At 36.0% G+C, this 20,409-nt stretch overlaps 1 protein-coding gene across 3 annotated transcripts in view; it reads right to left on the reverse strand.

Annotated features, from left to right (window-relative positions):
• The window catches only part of fgf14 (fibroblast growth factor 14), a 216,717-nt gene that overhangs the window by 55,252 nt on the left and 141,056 nt on the right, over window positions 1-20,409 (reverse strand). For 2 of the 3 annotated variants that reach the window (XM_088604704.1, XM_088604716.1), the window contains exon 2: window positions 970-1,080. In XM_088604704.1, coding sequence (XP_088460830.1) covers window positions 970-1,080 — 111 coding nt within the window. Of the gene's footprint in view, window positions 1-969; window positions 1,081-17,474; window positions 19,299-20,409 lie in introns of those variants that run through there. The other variant, XM_088604713.1, reaches the window with a different exon arrangement.

Below are 20,409 nucleotides of genomic sequence, written 5' to 3' on the forward strand. Positions count from 1 at the left end.
TTAGTTTACTTTTATTAATTTTAGGCTGTCAGAATTCGTATTTAATAGAGAAAAATAAATATAGAACCTTCGAGAATGGCTGATGTGTATTTTCATTCTGAACAGAAATGGACATTTTCCGATAAAAAAAATACTGTTGTTGATTTTGTTAATATAAATTCATTTCAGTTATTTCATTTACTGTATGTATTTATCTGTTCAGCAGAAGCCCTTATCGCAATGGCTCTGTGGCTAAGGATCTGCACCTGTGGCTGGAAGGTTGCTGGTTCGTATCCAACAGCCGGCAGAGGAATCCAACTCTGTTGGGCCCCTGAGCAAGGCCCTTAACCCCAACTGCTTCAGGGGTGCTGTATAAATGGCTGACCCTGCACTCTGACCCAAAGCTTCTCCCCCTGTCTGTGTGTCTCATGGAGAGCAAGTTGGGGTATGTGAAAAGATAAACTCCTAATACAAGAAATTGTATATGGCCAATAAAAAAATCTTATCTTATCTAGAGTGACTTACATTATAAAACCTTTAGATTTACATTCAATTATAAGATTGTCACACATTCATTCATTTTCTCCCCTGCTTAATCAAATACAGGCACAAAAGAAGACAGGCAAAGTCAGTGCCTATCCGGGCAAGCTACAGGTGCATATGAGAATACACCCTGGACTAGGATGCCAGGAAACACTCACACCAGGGACAGTTTTCCCACATGCCAATTAACCCAGCAGTACATCTTTGGACTGTGGGAGGAAACTGGAACACCTGGAGGAAACCTAAGTGAACACAGGGAGAACATACAAACTCCACACAGATAGCAACCCCAGGAATTGAACCCAGATCCCCAACTACAAGGCAGTAATGCTAACCATTGTGCCAATGTGCTGCCCCATACAAGTCTAATCATGTAAACATTAATGACAAACAAACAAACCTTTACCCTTTTGGATGTCATATGCAACACAAGCAAATGTGACTCACAAGAATTACTGCTGTCATCCTTGGTCCCATCAAGAGATCCATCTGGGTGCATCTGCAAGTAGTATCCCTGCCTGCAATATAACCTGGTCACTATACCCTTGAGCTGGGGATCTGGAAAAAAAATGGAAAAAATGAAATTAAACTCGAGAAACCAGAGGAACAAGAGGAAATCCCTGTAGAAAACAGACAAGCATGTAACCATTCAGGAAGGTAATAAATAATACTGACGCAGATATAAGAGGATCCTGCTCAACCTTGGTCTCTCCCTCAGACACCTCTTATTTCCGAAATGTTAGAATTAGATATCCTGATACATTTGTGCTGTGTGGCTCAAAGAGCTTCCTCTTGTTTGCCACCCCTAACAAAAAACTTGTTCGTCACTCGTCTGTGAACACATTGAGAATGAAATTATATTTTTGCTTACATTATTCATCATACAGTATATATTATATTATATTATATTATATTTTTGATTTAAGAATAATTAAAAGATACATATAATGAAATGAATGAATACAAACAAATCTCACAGAAGTAACTCTGTACCTGATTGATCATGAAAAATATTACATTTGGTTGAAACTGCTTAACGTATGCTATACAGAATTTCCTGTGTGCTAACTTTAGCTTTAGTGCACCTTTATGGTTTAAACGAGGACAGGGAAAAAACGTTTGCTTTCTCATGTTTTGCTTACTACAATTGCATACAGTAGCTAATTATCACGCTGATCTACAGTATCTTTATTGCAGGAACTCAACAGCACCCTCTGTTGGGTATTTTATGTGAGTACGCATTAGAGCTTGGGCAATGTACAGTAACTATGATCAAACGGGTTCAAGGACTTGAAAGTTACATATTTGACCCACTAAGCCATATGAACCTCATAAGAAATAATAAGAAAACTATATTTCTTTAGTTACTACCTTCGATGAAAATCACAATTCAAATGAAAAGTATTTCAATTGTGCATAAGTGCGGTTTCATACAATTACTCAAGGGAGTATTGTCATATTTAGAAACAAACAGATCTAACGGATTTAAACAAGTGTTCTTGTACAGCACAGTGTAGCTTCAATGCACAAAACATTATAATAATCCTTTCTAAATATAACATTTACATGTTAAGAAGTATAGATGGAAATATGGCTCAGATACTGAAATATCTGAAATTTTTTAAAATAGCTTTTGAAACAAATATATATTCTAATAGGATTACCCAAATTGTAAGCAAGTGTCAGGAAATAAAAGATCATTGGTGGATACGATATTTTAGATTACAACCATTTACAGTAATCTATTTCATAAAACAATATGTGAAATATCTCTTCTTACCCCATAAAAATGTGGTATTCTAAATTTATATGCCAAATATCCAAATAACTTAATATTTAAGTCAATTAGCTGAATCTTGTAACAAGTCAGTCTCAATTTCAATATGATACGATTCACATCTGTTTTCCTACACTGTATTTTACGCTCCAGAAGTTACAAAAAGAAAGGTCTTATTTTTAATATTCTTATTTATTTTAGTGAATATAGTCAAGCCCTTTTAACAGTTCTTTGTAATTCAGGTTATTGTGCAACCATGCTACAAAAAACCTCTGTAGAAAGTGTGTCACACTCGTTCGTAATCAAAAGAATATTTATCTGCCAGAACAAATGCAATTCAAATGCCTTTGAAGTGGTATTATGGGATAACAAACATACAAGGCATCTTTTCTACTGCGACTGCATGAGTGCTGTCATTCCATCATGTGCTATCACCTGAAAATCCACAGAACGCTGTGTGCCATTAGGTATATATTAAAGACCTCAAAATAAAATTGGTGGATATGAAAGAAATCCTCATCTTTTGCATAGCTTCCAGCTTAGTCAAAGACACTCTTTTTTAATTAAACCAATGTCAGATCCAGAAGAGGTTTCAATTAAATTCAACTTCCCCCAATAACTTGTTTACACACTGGGTTTCACACAGGGTGGGATGAACTGCTGTAAATAAAACCATCACCCAAGTTAAAGAAGTGTGCCAGGGAGCGTGATAAATACGGCAATTTCAGAATGCTCCTGGGTACTTAAAGCAACAAATTCTCTCTAAAACACAAGTCTGTGGACCTAACAAACATGTTTAGAACCCACGTATGTAACAGATAGTGTTCTCACAAGATATGGCTGTTATTTAAACAATTCAGGTTGCCTCAGATATGGAAATCTTTGCCTAGTGTTTTATCATGTTTCCAGTTAAACGTATATGGTATGCCAGCAACAATTATAATAATAATACTATACATTGTTCATAACATAGTGACTTTTTCTATAAATATTTTATATTGTGAATTCAAAAGCACTAACATCAATGTGCTTGAAGCATGGCAAAGAGAAACATCAATTCAAAGTTTAACTATATATTTTTTTAAAAAAAGACGACATAATAAAAATTAGATGCAAACTGGAAATGCAACAGAAATTCTAAACTAGGAAAGGCAATAATATTCTTTTGCAGGACCTAGGTGCCAAACAACCGGCTCCATTTTCCAAAATGGGGATGCCTATTTTTGAAGGATTTCTAGAACGTGATTTATTTGCTTTCAACTTTACCTCTCCGCCGAGAGTTGCATATATTAGGACAATTGCCTCTGGCCGAGTCAGGAATTTTAATTGGTCTACAGAAAAACCCAGCCAGCCATCCTACACAGCCTACCCACATAACAAGACGTGTGAGAACCATACTGAGAAGCTGGAGGAACTTCTCTACAGATGGCAAGTAGAACTGTCCCCCTTCTCGAGAAAATTACAACCCCCTGCTGACAGAAGAGGAAGAGGAAACTTTGCAAAGGAATACTGCTTGCTCAATCTGTCAATTAAGTGTCCGCTTAACAGTTTCTGCTTATCTGATTTATTTCCACTGCTAAGAAAATACTCACAGCTCTAAAACCTATGAAGTAACATTTAAAAAAATAAAGCTGGGGGATTACAGTATATGTGTTTCAATTACAGACTATGATCCAAAGAAGATCGTGTATACATTTAATCTTAAATGTCTTTGCCCCACTAAAACCACTGGAAATTAAAATCTTGGCAAAAACAACTTCCAAAAAGGCTTTAAGTCTTCCATTCCGTCCAATTCTGAAAACATTTCAAAATCACCTGTAACATTTATTACCTTAAATCCATACAGTATTCAAGTGCCCGCAAAAGACAGCTCATCATACTGGATTCATACTAAATGTATCATTATCATTACTGTCTTGCCATAGCTTATGTTAGTAAGGATGGAAAAAAACTCCAAGATCTCCAAGATAATAACACATACAGTATACTGTGATGTTTCAATGAGCACCTTGTTGTGTTTAATTTACACTGAACAGAAGAAAAGAAATACAAAAAAGAATACAAACCAAGTTTGTTTTGGTGGTTTAACAGAAACTTTCTTAATGAGGAATTTTTACCTTAATAAAAAAGAATACCTCAGAAATGTAATTAATATAATGAACTTAAATCCAAAGTCAATCCTGGTTAACCAGATTTCTTGAAATCAAAACAGAGGTATGAAAGATGAAATTGTTTTCAGCACTTTTCTTTCCAGCCTCTCCTCACAGTTTTATGATTTTTATGACAGCGATATTTTATAGGAAATAGCCCCACCAACTGAACAAGACAAACCCCTTATCACGCCTTTGGAAATATGTTGCCACTTTGGTTAAACAAATATATGACATTATAAGAGCTGAACTTTCTGCTATCGAGCATTGCTCATGATTCTGTGAGTATCTTGCAATCAGATATAGTACTGTACTTACAGCAGTACTTTCTAATATTTTTTCTAATGCAGTGCCTATATACAAGAATCAAGTATTTAATAGTAAACATCTATAAACAATAGTGTTCTTGATCAAAAGAAACCCAGAGCTGACTCTTTTTACATGGTACATGGCTATTGTAACACTGAACTAGCACATGCTGTACTGTACAGGGTGAGGAGCATCAAAATGAAGTGCCAGCTGAATGGAAATTAGACTTCCAGAGCCTTTAGAGGACTTTGGAATTACAGTAGGTGGCTACACCTTTTATATTTAGGATCTGAATAAAGGCAAAGCAATGGTATTACACTGCAGAAGGAACAGCAGACTTTCCTGTGTGGTCTTAACAGATGAAGAAGAGGGAGGAGCAACTTCTCCTTACGGGGCGGAGCGGTGGCTCTGTGGCTAAGGATCTGTGCCTGTGGCTAGAAGGTTGCCGGTTCAAATCCCATAGCCGGCAGAGGAATCGTACTCCATTGGGCTCCTGAGCAAGGCCCTTAACCCCAACTGCTCCAGGGGTGCCGTACAATGGCAGACCCTGCGCTCTGACCCCAGGCTCTCTCTCTATCTGTGTGTGTGTGTCTCATGGAGAGCAAGCTGGGGTATGTGAAAAGATCATTCCTAATGCAAGAAATTGTAAGGGTTAATAAAGTGATGTTAAACATTTTTTTTAAACATTAAACTCTTTTCATTTTAGTGAAATCAATCCAATTCATCCTAGTGAATTTTGCATGCTGTTTTTTGGGTCTACATGTCCCAACTCTACCATCCACTGACTTTAAATCTGTTTTTTTTAAAAATATGAGTTTTGTATAAATATGATTAAATATGATTTTTTTGGTTTGATTTTTGATGGGGTCACCAGGTGTTTATTTTTTTTAAAGAAATGCTCTTACATAAAAACTATACTTCAGAATTCCAAACTGGAATGTTTCTTGCAAGGTTTTTCTAGAAATTCCCCCACACTGTCTCCTTCGACTGTCGGGACAAATGTCTGCAACTACTGTTTTTGAGAAGAAGCATGTTAGATGGAACACGTAAATCCACAGAAAGATCTTCACAATATTAATTTTGTCATAACGGCATACATATATAGACGATAAGTAGACAGATATAAATAAAATAAAATGTACAGTATCCGTTCTGTCACAGTGTACATTTTGCCATAATGGCATATGCATATAGACGATAAGTAGACAGATATAAATAAAATAAAATGTACAGTATCCGTTCTGTGCCAGATATATGACAACATGGCTTCTTTGATACTAAGAAAACAGAGTCTTTCATCTATCAATTGCATATAAATGGCTACCTATCAATGGACTGAAGGGTTTCATGCTCTGTACTCTAGACTACAAATGTCCTGTGCCACTTAAACATCAGCAGGGTATCGGCTGTAACACATGAGAGACAGGCTCTGTTCATATTATAATGTTTTTCCTTTTATTTACTTCAATGCAAAGCAGCCTGTTTGTTCTTGCCCGGTCCTGCAGCCCTTACCAAATAAAAAAAGATGTTCTTTGACTTGAGACTAGCACATCAGGCAAAAATAAAAGATCCAGATTAAAACGGAAATGTTATTACGAATGTATTTTATCCATGAAAGATTAACTGTTTCATTGGGACACTGACAGAGGGATGGGACAAATTGCCTTTGAAAACAAACAAGTCAAAGGTTTCATTATTTAAAGTCTATTTGTTTCTCTCTTAAGATCTTGATTTCTATACTATGAGTCAAATGGATCTAGATGTTTCTATAACTCTGTCATTTTCACTCAATCTCTACTATGACTTCTGCTCACTGCAGGAGAATATTGATTCACAAGCAGGTCTGGTTATCACAGCAAAACAGGCTGCAGAACCTCTGTGAAACTCAAAACAAAATACTTTTCACTACAGTAGTAGCAGGATAAAAAATATTTATATGTATTATTTATTCTTATGCTGCTAATTATTATATTGTGGGACCATTTAACATTGCACAGAAAATTCTGCCACCCCAAAATTCATGTATTTTTTAATTACTCTATAAACCACGTATAAAAATCACTAGCCTTGAAAATTGCAAAATTCTTCCCTGGCACTTAAGAAATTACACAGACTATCTAGACAATGCGCTGTCTGAGGTATTTATAAGCTAATAAAAGCCAAATATTTTTCTAAGTTGTGATACATAATATGTTCCTGTGAGATCGACAATAAAGAGCTTCATGCAGCTACTGTAAGTCATTCCAGAGACAAAGTGGACACAGAAGACATGATGGATGGATGGAGTATTACCATAATTCATTTATTTCATTTTTTTTAATTATATAATGTTAGCATGCCCAGAGGGGTTGGGCAACCAGTTGACCTTGGACCCCTAGAAGTTTTTTTTCTCCTTACTAAGGAGTTTTTGGTTCCTCTCCTCCGTTGTCTTCTGGTCTTCTGCTCTGTATTGACAAAATGTATGGTCACTTGCACTGTTAAGCACCTTGCGGCAACCTTATTGTGAAAGGTGCTATATAAAAATAAATTGAATTTAATTTAATTGAGCTGCACAAGTGCCTGCTGGTTTGTACTGTTATTATCCATGGGAGCATCTTCCCCATTGTCCTGTTCTTATCTTGTATCACATTTCGACACTCTATGGTGCAAATATTTCACAAATTCATTTTTCACAAACATACAGTAAAAGACAACTTGTCCACAAACATGCTGAGTTTTTGACCAACAGTATGACAGTTAAGAAGGCTCTGTCCTGTAGTGTCCAAATTACAGGACACATACTGTACAGTATATGGAAATACCATACTAATGAAAAGTCAACATGGCTTTATAAAAGGTAGGTCCTGACTCCTTAACGTGTTATTTTGTTACTTAAGTTATTTTAATCAGCAACAGCAGTACATACTAGTGATATGGTGAATTTTGATTTTTAGAAGGATCAAATTTGCTATGAAAGATTAATTTTTAAACTTGAGACAGTTGGCATTCAGATATATGTGTTATATTTGAAGTGAGAATGATTAACAAATAGAAGTACTGCTATTGTGTGAATGTGTTGGTCAGAGGTCCACTGGTTGTGCCTTAGTTGTACTAAAAACACAATTCAAGTAAAGAAAATGAATTTTAAAAAGTGAGATGGTCATTACTGTGGAAGTAACCCTGCTTGAAGCTCAGTAGGGTGTTGTCTGTGTTTCACATTCTTTAGCAAATTTCAATTTTTTTATTACAACCATTTAAAAAAAATACACTAAAATGCAACAGTACCTATATGTAAAAAAGCTCTGTAAAAGGCATAAATAATCAAAGGTTAAAATAAAAACTGCATTTCAAGAATTTCAAGGGTGCCCTACAGTGTCAGTCAATTGCTTCCAATGGGTGTCGTTTGTGTTTCTTATCCTTTAGTGAATTTAATATATGATAGTATTTCTTATGATACAAGAATAAAAGAGCTTGTGTATTCATAATAAGAAAGGCACAGAAACAATGGTCACTGACTGCGTTCATTGCAATTGAGAAAAAATAAGTCAAAAGATCCATTAGGCATACTATACAGTGTATACTGTATATAACACTCTCATCATAAAATAGTGCTTTTGTGGCTGAAAAAAGTAAGCTGTGATTATAAAGACATTCGTCAATAATGGATACTGTTACCCCCTATTATTCTGTTAAATCAAGGGTGTACTCTATTCAAAATCTCCAAAGACACTTGAAAAGCCCAGCCTAGAGCACTGGGGACACAAGTAGAAACTATGGGAAACTGGAAAAAGCTTAGACTAGGAGGAACTTTTTTACACAAAGGGATGGGAGAGCATGGAACAAGCTACCCATCTATGTTTTGGAACTGATGCCCAGGCAACTGTTAAGAAAAGGCTAGATGAGATACCTTGATCAATTAGCTACTAAAAACCAAATGAACCCATGGCCTCCTCTTGTTTGTAAACACTCTTATGTTGTTATGCATGCCCTGCTTCACTACATTAAGGTTCAAGGATATTCCATGAGTCCTTAAAATCAATTAGCACCCATTTCCTGCTTGAGCCCTGAGAACGAATGACTGGCTGCAGGGAATGGATGTGACAGCTTCAAGAGCAGTCTATTTTAAGGAACCTGACCCAATACACTCACAGCAATGCATCTGGGAGTAAACCCTGACACAATGCTGGTGCACAGCAGCAAAGAAAACACATGCCTTTTTTTAATTAGAAAACAATCTCCTTCTGGGAGGACCAACAGGAGGATGAACTGAGATACGTTCTCAGTACACTTCATTATTCTGATTCCTAGAGTGAAAAATAATCTTGACAGAGTCTGACAGACACCTGATTATGTACGGTATACTGTACAAAATGGAAAATGTGCTAAGAGCCCCGTGTATGACCTTAAAACTAGCCTTACTGATTGATTGTTTTCTGTCCTTCCTCTTTAGTCTTGCGACTTATGCAGCTCCATAGCTATTCTTGAGGCCAAAGACTTACAACACTTTGCCCTCGAGTCTAATTAAACTCTCCTATTGAGCACATATTAAAGACAGCTAAACACAGACACCCATATGCCATTTCCAAGGCTGACAATATGGCAGTATGATACTACAGTACATCTCCAAAGCACACAGATGGATGTTTCCTATGTGGCGTCTGTAGCTTACACTCACTTCTACAACATACTTAAGGATTTTCCAGAGCAAGGGAAGCCTGACACATAGCAAAGAAAACAGTTAAGAGTTGCCATCAGAGACAAGCTCTGCTGCACACTGCAGCTACAGGCTTTCATATAAGACATGACTGACCCACTTCAGGCTTTTCTGAAATGCTAGGAGGAGCTCTCCCAATGTTCCAGTGTCACAGCCATTTCAGTTTCTTCCATGATAATGCATAAAGAGAAAGCAAGCAGGAAAATTCATGGGAAAATGAATACGAAAAAAGTGCAATAAATTGATTGCTCCTGTATCTGTTTAGTGTTTCTCAGTACCATCCGTTAAGTAGAAGTATTCCATTAAATCACACTTCTGCTGTCATCACATTAAAGACTAAACACATATATAAACATTAAATAAAATACTCTGACTCTCTATTATTTTTAATATGTAGGGGCATCGAAAACAAGCTATTATTTTCAGGATAATGTCTGACCAGAACATCACTGTGTAGATTCAGTTAGTGTGTAGAAAATGCATACATTTAATTCCAATAAAGTGCAATTCCTTTATTCTGAAAAACAGTCTAAACATGGTTTAAACACAGAATGATGTTTGTTCCTAGCTTGTTATTAACTTTGCATTATGCCTGTCACAAAATATAAAGGCTAGCGTAATTAGAGACATACACTCTCCAATCAGAACAGAACAGCAGTTCTTAATACATCAGCCCCATATTGCACTGTGTGGTCAATCTGCCCATCAATAAATGACAGCTGAAGATAAAGGAAGTCCTCCAGAAAAGAAAATTAAGGTCAGCCAAAGAGAAAAACGAGTTTACTTCATCACAAACTGCTCTGTGGAAGAGGAGAACAGAATGTTGTATAGGGAAAGGAAATGCTCAGAGCCCCGTTATTGAGGCACTTGTAACAAAGAATGACAATGTGCAAAATTAATCTAATGTTCTAAATGAGACCAAATGTGGTAAGTGATTACAAAGAATTTTCTGAAAGTACTCTTCCATTCCATCTAAACATTAAATTGAAGGCAGCATTTAACACCTCATTAACTTGCACTGAAGTGCTTCACAAAGGTATGATGGAATCTTTCCAAAGTCTCTTAGCTGGGCACACCAGGGGCTTCTCCATCGGATTCATTTCTAAATGAATCACCAATGTTACATACAGACACAAGTACAATTAGGAAGTCCAGTACAGAAACTAAGCAATGATTACAATAGAAATAGAAAATCAACTTTCAGCTTTGGGACGCATAGCAGAAGAATCTAAAACTATTTATTTTTGCTTCTTTCTTTAATGGAATTTCATGGAATTAACTCCTATTTGTTCTATTACTGTACTGTATATGCATAGATACATAAAGGCATTTCTGACAAGTAAGTCTGACTCCTTGATTATTTTGAGTGGCAAATAATTATTACACTGTCCTTGATTAAATGATGGTATTACTACCATTTTTTAACGTTGCTGTATTTAAGGTAAGGAGCCATCTCCTGCAGAGTTGTAGGTCACCAACACTTAGTCAAGGGTACAGTAAATGAACAGTACATCCCTGTTCTAAAACACAGGCAACAGTTGACTGCCGGAATTCATCTGAGGAACACTGACAAGTAGTGCATCTTCCAAGCCAACTCTCCCCCTAACTTTCTGGTGCACAAGGACGTGTGATGAGAAAAGCCTATGATTAGAAAATGTTACAGCTCCTGAAAATAACGTCAACATGGTCCCGATATCCTTGCCCCGTTGCTGGACTCGGCATTGCTTCAGAAGATGAGACTCCCGACACAATCTCACTGGGTCATATGTTCTCTCCTTTTTTAGAAGAAGGGGTTTATTCTTCAGCATTTGCAAGCCTTGAACAATGTGCAGGGAGCTACTGTACGTCTTGGCATGTTTAGCATATGCACACATTTCAATGTAAAACAGAAGATGATGCAATCATTCTGGCTGAAGCAGGATGTCCCCCACTGAATAACAATTACAGCAATAAAATAAGAATAAAATGGTACAGAGAAAAAGAAAAGCATTTTTGCCCTCTATAGATACACAAGTGTTTGTATTATTGGTTGAATTTTTCACAATCACATGTTATGACCTCAATATGTGCATAGAATACTCACCACTCTGAATGAAAACACTACGAATGCAGAATAATTTAAAGCCAAGACTCCTACCTCCTATCAGTGCCAGCCTGTTATCCTGTGTATTAAAATTGTGGGAATAATATAATGCCCTTTGGAATCCTCCAATGAGTGTGGATTTTCTGTGATCTGGATGCCTAGCCAGGGGATTTCTTAACACACCATTATTAAAACAGCACCAAACCCTGGGTCCATGAGCCTTCTGTCATTTGCCCTTCAGAAACAGTTAATTCTGTTCAAGGAAATGGCTGAATATCAAACAGAAATACTCAGTCAGAGGCACGTTCACTTGGTTTGAGAATTGCCTTCAATCAGTAGGAAAAAGGATGAAAAATTCTTACTGAGAAAGAAAAGATACATTTGAGCTTGATTATAATAAAATTGTAAAACTAAGGCATAAACCCGTTCACATACACATAGAAGCTAACTACAGTTTAGTGTGCATTTGCTATACTCCATTTTTAACAACCACAAGTAAAAAATGTATTTCGTTTTAAAGAGATCTGATAAGACAGAGTAAATAGCACAAACCCAGAATATAAAAACACATCCTTGTCATACAACAAAGCTAAAAGTCAAAGGCTGAGCCCACCAATCTGAAAGTGAAGTGTTTGAAAGAAAGGTTAGTGTATTTTACTTTGCCTAGTGGAAATCTTTTGTTTCAGTGCTTACTTCAATCTTGGGTAAAATGTTTATTAAAATACATTTAAATATAGCAATACCGGACTGCTACCAGTCAATCATGTTCGGCTAGGAATAGCAAGTGTGCCTCAGAATTAGGTGTCATGAAATATGAAAATCATGATTACATGAAGAAAATATGACTTAGATTAGTCAGGTATGTTATGAACTGACAGTGTAAAATATCTATATAATTTAAAAAATTGAGTTATAGCAAACATTTGGATATTTTAAATCTTGTTAGATTACATTATAATAGTTGCCGTGCTCTTAATATTTGTTGTTTACTAATCACGACAAGATATGAGATTCATATTTTGAATTCAAAAATAACAAAATAACAATGATAGTGCTTTGCAGAAGAGACTTGAATTCCACCTCAAAAGGCCTGATTACGCTCATTTATATAAATACGGTGGAAAATAATTTTAAGATAAATCTGTACAGTAATTACTATTTTCTTACACACCCCCTCCCCCAAATTACACACCCAATTTGGAAATGTCAGTTGTGTGTTTAGATCTCAAAACACAGCCCAAACCCCTCGTTGACACAGGGGGAATAAGAAAGGGCAGCCATGCTCTGATCTGAACACCCATCAAATTGTTTATTGCGTGACAGGCCACAAGCTCTACAATGACTTAGAGCAAGTTTAGCTCTAATTGGAGGAGGTGCGTCCAGCGCTGATGTCACCACAAGCCTAAACTGCTGAAGAAGTCACGGAGGTGCTGGTCCACAAGGAGTCTGACTAATCCCAAACCTAATCCTACGGTCCTGAGCTAATTGTAGCCTCAATACTTGGAGAAAAAAACAGTCACAGCTGGTCAATAAAAAACCTAGACATGAACTTTTGATCCTTGTATCAGTGAGCTCAGCCTGTGCTCAGAGAGAGCAACTTTGCTCCAGACTCTAGGAGTTCATAATAAATTATAGTTTAGTATGAAGCTCTTTAAATTCAGATAAAGTGTTTTCCGCTTTTAATTAATTGAATATAATTGTCCAAATTATACAAAGGTCATTATAGTGTACACTGAGACGGGTGATATAAAAATAATATTTCGGCAGCTTTCTAATGAAGTATTCTATAATTATTGTTTAATTTGAAGAATAATAATTGTTGAAATATTTCACATTCCCCTTTGCAGTTCCCAACATAACATCTACTTGACTTTCTAATACCTGTCTGGTGTAAAATACCAGACTAAATTATTTTAGGTCACTGAGGAAAAAAATGTCTGAGGTAAAATATGGCCAAACTGTGAATTACTTTCTGAGATCCTGCAGGATTTCTTTCACACAGAACTCTGGAAAACACCCATTTTCTTTGCATTTCCAATTGACAAATTACTGAAAATGAAAATTACTCATTCCCTGTTGAGACACTATTTTGTTTAATACCTCTCTGCCTCTTGTAGTTCCTGACTTATTTTCTTCATATAAAGCCTTCCAAGGACTTACAGGGTGCTGAAGAACAGCAACAGAGCCATCCTTCTTTTTGTGCTAAGTGTAAGAATGCCTTAGTAGAGACATTTGAAAGGCACTCCCCTGTGGGTCTTGACACAAGCATTAATAATTGCTCACGAAAGCTTTTCTGAATCTCATGTGGATGTAAAATTAATAAGGTAACTCCCACAAGGCACTAAACCAATGCTATAAAAAAACAACAAAAAGTACAGTATATTTTTGCTGAATTCAAGGCCCGCATACTTGGATGAAAATGAAAGCATATTACCACAAATGCCTTCAAGATTTATTTTAAATTATCCAAAAAATGAAGACAAATAAAGTGAAATGCATTTAAGTTATTTAATGAATATTTAAAATTAATAACATTGAATTGGTATATTTAATTAAATTTAATAATAATTGTATGCATTAAGATAACCAATAACCACACTTGGTAAACTTTTCAATTGCCTGACCACAAATAAATTAAAACCAAGGATATATGTATATTTCTGCTTCCTTAAGTCTGTCACATTACCTTTATAATCGAGAAAATAAAAGGCTTTGGTTTATTACGTTCCACTGGGGCAGCAGTTATGGTTCTGGACTTGTAAGTGGGTTCAGATCCTTGGCAAGACACTGCTGTTGTACTCTTGAACAAGGTGCTTCATTTCAGTTGCTCCAGTACAATACTCAGCTGTATAAAAGGGTGAAAATGTAAGTTGTTTTGGATAACACTGTCCACAGATAAATAAATGTAAATGGATTAAGAATGTTTCAGTAGCCACTGGACAATCAAAGACGTAAAATATAATAGCATTGAGTAATGACAACAAAAGAGTCCAAATGGAATACCCAGAACTAACATTAAACTATCTTTTTTTAATATAATACTTACACCGTAAACCTAACCATAATCTGTTGCGCTCATCTGCCCTGTAATCTGATAAACTCAAAGTAATTTTCCCTCTGTACAGTTAGATTTACGTCATTCGTTATTTTTTGACCAAAGGTTCATATTAGCAAAAAGAACAGGAGGCTATCTACTGTATAGAATACCCTGTGCCTGTCTAGAAGAGATGACTAAAACTCAGACCTATAATAGCAACAGAAGGCCATAGAATACTATCTTGCTGTATCAAAATGGATGAAATACCACAGGTGTAAATTTATCAAAACCTTACAGTCCCATTTATCTTCTCAAGTTCTTATATTCAGTGTGTGTTTTGCTTAGGATTTATTTGTGTACAATTCCCCCCTGAAGACATCTGGCACTTGCTGGATATATAACATGCCACCCGGCGTCGACCCGTTAAGGTTTTATTAGTTAAAGGCTCTGTGCAATATGCCACAGTAACATTAATACTTCTAAACTACAAGAGTCTATGTCTCTAAAGCAAAATACCTGAATTATGGGCTCATCTCGGAGCAATCACCATTACATAAAAACACAGCAAGACCAACACAGCTGTGATTCTGCAGTTTTTCATCATTTGCCTACCGATCTTTCCTTTTTCTTTATCCTTTAGTCATCTCATCCAATGTGTGAATGACTTTTTTCTTGATTTTAAAGGTAATTTTAAGCTTAGACACTGAGACAATATTAATATTATCAAACAAAATTACAATAACACCACCACAGAGTCACAGAGATGTAGAAATATAAAATCCTTCTTAAATATTTTCAAATTCATATCAACCAAATTTTTATTGGCGTACAACATGTGAATTTCGGTCTGTCCCAGATAGTTAATACTGTAGATGATTTTAGAAAACTGGTCGGTACTTCTTACAGGCAGTGCTCCTTACAGTTTTCAGGTTTTTGACTTCCATTCTATAACTTAATCAGTTAAGTGTCACAATATACAACGTTATTATCTTACACGCAGCTGGTCCTTCTCTTTCATTTACAAGTTTTAATTTTGGAACACGACAATGCAATATGTTCAATTAAAGCTACCTGGGGCATTTTATGTGTAATTTTCATGTTTCTGGTAGTTCCCTCATTAATTACCACCATCATCAATCATAATAGTAATAACGTGTGTAGAAGGAAAAGTATTCTATAACCCAATTATTTGGACAATAATATACTGTATATATATATTATATTAAATATATATTATATTATTATAATAATATTTTGTTATTTGAATTTTATGTTGTCCAAATTTCATTTATGCAATATATGTACATCTGACACTTTACTGTATATAGTTTATCATATTTAAGATTATATTTAACTATGCACTCTGTACAAATATGTTTGTATTTTTTTATTTGTGCAGAAGTCAGTATGATGACTAAAATGATTTGACTGTGACAACACTGACCCTGAAATAAGCAAAACAAACTACATGTACATGCCTACAAACAAAAACCAGACAAGCTCATTTGGGGAGATTTACTGTATAACCTTAAGAATATATAGTACATGGTAAAAACAAGTCATCTCAGTTATGAGTTTGAAAAACAACATTTAAATCCAGACTTTATTATAGTGTCACCTAACTCAGTATTATCACTTTGGTACATGTATTTAACGTGGGATTTGAAGCATGCAGTTCACAGTCCGATAAAACAGACGTTGTAAAGGAAAACATGACTCAATCATGCTCAGCATATGAATTAAATGACACTTCCCTGGAATACAGGTGGAATTGAACAAACCAGACCACGTACCTCCAATTTACTGTATAATATAATCACGGCTTAGAAAAAGGAAATCCTTATTCTGTTTAGTGAGACTAATTTTGTGCTGACTTATTATTGCTATTGCACTTTTTGCTTTGTCATGAATGCTTCATATGTAAGATTAAAAATATAAGGAAGCACTTACTGAAGTATGTCTCATACTTCTATGTTACTAATAATAATAGCATTTCAGTCTCCAGCTTAAATGGTCAACAAAGAAATACACTGAAATAGAGATATGATCTGTACTGCAACAAGTTAAGCACCTGCTGTCAAAAAAAATACCAAATGCTAAAAAAGAAAAACTCAATAGGGAAAAAAATATGGTTATAGGTTGCATGCATATTTGCACCCTTTTTTATTTAAATCTACCAAAACATCAAATCATGTATTCTCCTTCCAATTTTTGTAGACAAGAATTGCCCTATACGAAATGTACAGCTTGTAAGAATTTAATGACCGCAATTACTATACCACAAACCATGAAGGTTACACGGATGAAAATTTGACCTACATTGAGCTTCATAAACGAAGGTTCCTTGTTTACGTTAAAAAAATACTAAAAGCTATGCATAATATTAAATGAAAGATTTTATCAGCCAAAAATGTGGTTATTTTGCAGACGCATTAATTAATTTCCTCATTTTCCCGCTGAATGTGCATTTCACAAATCATATTCTTTGTTATACTGGGCTAGGTGGCCTACAACAATAGATTGTGACAGCTCTGCATATGCTGTCTCAGACATTACAGACGGTTAATTTGTAGTCTGTCAGTAACCTGAATTTCACAGCAAGTACATGTACAGTAGCTTTCTCTGATTCAGTGATTTTCATCTTACTACCGGGAATTGTCTTCCAAGCATCCTACGATTGGTCAATTTGTTGTAGTTATTATAATAGCGACAGATAGCACTAGGATCAATAACACTTTTTTTTAGGAAAACTGATTTTCCCTTCTCGATTAAATTCGTTTTATACCCTACAGTTGCACGCGAGTTACGAACAGCGTTAAGTCGTATCTAATGGACATGAATATTTCACGGTTAATGTTTTCTGCATGCAAACGTATCGCCTTGCGTTCAAGAGATTATCACACCTTGTCTCCGTAGTCTTCTCTTTCTGAGGCCGAAGATTCTGACTTTGGAGAAGATATCGACCAAGTTCCCATTGCAGAGACCCCGGTTCTTGCTGGGGCTTTTCCTCCTCCTATTGGTGGAGGGTCGGTCTGCGTGCTGTTCTCGAGCCTGTCTCTTCTGCCGGATCAAACCGCTGGCGATCGCCGCTGCCATTTCTCACAAAACAAAATTGTGCACCTCCGAACAAGGAAAGACTACCGACAAAAACAAGCCCCCCTCGAGTTCGTTAAAAAACACTTTCCAAATTCCTCCTTGCTCACTGGCCCATTGTTTTGGCTTAAATGACCCAACAGTCCTTGATTTCTGAAGATGTATATATTGTCCGATAACTACCTTTTAAGAGAGACATCCGTGACTGCCTATTAATTTAGACGTGGTACACCGACATTGTCAATAATCAAATCTTCCGTTTATTAGTCAAAGGTTAATATTACTTAGGGAACGACTGGATCCCAAACTTACAAACAATTGAAGTTAAGGTAAATAAAATGCGTATACCTGCAAATTTCTTTTCAGTTCAAAGGCTAGGATATTTGCAGTCCTCTCACTTCACCAGGGAATCGAAAGCCGGCTAAAATCACAAGCCGTTTTCTCTAAAATATAATTGGCACATTTTTTTTCTCCTATTGTCTTGTGCTCTTTGATTGTCGGCTGGTTTTTAGAACTCAGCACGCTGGACAGTAATTTCCATCCCGGAGTGTATAATCAGGCATCGAAACAAACAAAAGCAATTTTCTTGTAATTATTACTTCTGGAGGACGCCTGCTTGTCTCCCAGGTGATGATATGTGATTACGATGTTTCTTCTCCGATATTCACCAAGTTTAATAGCAATCCGCGCCAGTTTTCTAAAAATGGATGATTGCTCCCGGGCAACATCAAACGTTCACTTATCTTCACAATGTTCATCATTTTCAGCAGTAAGGACGAAACGATGATAATGAAACAATCTTAATACAGCCAACAGCTAAAGGGTGTCGTGAGTTGTTTCAAAAACTTATCCAAACAAAACGATTTCCAGGGACCTACATCTTCTTGCTATATTCCATTTTGATCAGAGGATGGTGTCATCGTCTCATCGAACATATTTCTGTTTATTTTTCAATAACTACAGCCATAAAAATAAAGACGTGCTGATTAGAGAAGTAATCACTAACCGGAGTCTTGTGAAGATGACGTCTGACCCGTGTGACAGCACCGTACAAATAAACTTTAGGAGACTCCCAGGTGCGGAATAAACAACAGATGTTTATAGCTTTTCATTTCATATTGCTCAACAGCAACTAATCAACGTAAAACTGGACAGAAGACGTATTAGCTGGTGTGCACTCTCCTTTGTTCAAGATGAGTTTCATTTCACATTTACTTTTTATTTTCGCGCAGGAAAAAGCGAAGAGAAAAAAATATTTTTGTTCAGCAGCCTAGAATAATGAGCGTCTACGAATCGCGGACATCAACAAGTCTTAATGACTTACTTCTTTGTCACCGTTTATACCTGTAGGACGAAGAAGTCTTCTCCACCGTTACTGCCAGGCGAAACCTACGAAAGCACTCTGGTGTTTGTGAGCTGGTAGTAAAATTCAACACTTGTAAGATAGCTTCAGCTGTGCAGGAACTAACGCCCCCGCTATAAACGTGATCATAACAGGCAAACGCTGGAAACCCTTTAATATCTACAGCATGGGGCGTTGTTAAGGACGCTAGACTACATTAAATTCACCAGAATGTAATCCTGAGCAATTTTCACCAAAAAATAAAATCATTAACTGTATCCTACAAAAAGGAAACGTGTACACTAAGAAAATAATAAAAACAAATTACAGTGATTTGTTTCCTGGCGTGGTTCAGAAGCAAACCGGACGGTAAGATTGTACACTGTGTACTGATTCCCTTAACTACTTCAATGCCTGTAAGATTTGGATTTCGGCCAAAAAAATGCCGTATTTGCTTCAAGAACATGAGGTATAAAAATATATGTACAATATCGATCATTTCTATAAAAAATGGAATATACATATGCTTTATGAGATATAAAATGTCCAAAGGAAAACCCCACATTTCGAATGAATTATATTTTAAAGTAATATTATACAAATACTGTATGTATATAAATATGGATAATATATATTAAGTCTGTTGAAGAACTTTCTTCTGAATCTGGTATTCGTTCCGAGTCACACATTTAATTTCAGCACCACGGCCAGCGCTTCACGCGAAATTCAGACCAGAAGCAAAATAGATTAGACACGACATGAACATTTAACAGTTCGAGATATAAAGGGTATGTATATATATATACATTCAGTAACACGCCACTGAATTCCTACGATCACTGTAACTAAGGGATAACAAACCAGACAAAAACGTCAATGCGTATGTAAATAATTCTTCATGTAAACTAATCCATTATGAAAGAACCATATAAACTTTATATCGCTAGATGGATCTAGAAATGAGCACATGACCAGTGCACTGTTTATAACTTCAAGCCTTAAACCACTAGCATTTCCAGTATACAAGCTTTCCATTTCAAGGTTCCTTACCAAAGCATAAACCACAAACAAAAAAACTCAAGAGAGCCATCTGGTGTTCGTCCTTGTAATGGGTCAGCCTGTTCCGACTAACACCTTTCAATATCAGACGGCACACCAGTCCTGATGTTTTAATCACATATTGGGAATCTCTCTTAAAGCTCATAAAGCATAAAAATGCAGGCACAAGATAACAGTATTTCCGTCTTAAATATATTGTAGTACAGCGCCGTTCTACGACAGTGATTAGTCTAGTTTGCACAGCAATAACTTAAACTAGAATCGGAAATCAAATGCATATATCATGTAATATAACAACATATAACACTTCCACATCTAATAGTGTTAAGGAAAATACAAATACA

The sequence above is a fragment of the Lepisosteus platostomus genome, chromosome 2 (genome assembly GCF_059453375.1).
Source record: "Lepisosteus platostomus isolate fLepPlt1 chromosome 2, fLepPlt1.hap1, whole genome shotgun sequence".
In the NCBI taxonomy this organism is placed as follows: Eukaryota; Metazoa; Chordata; class Actinopteri; order Semionotiformes; family Lepisosteidae; genus Lepisosteus; species Lepisosteus platostomus.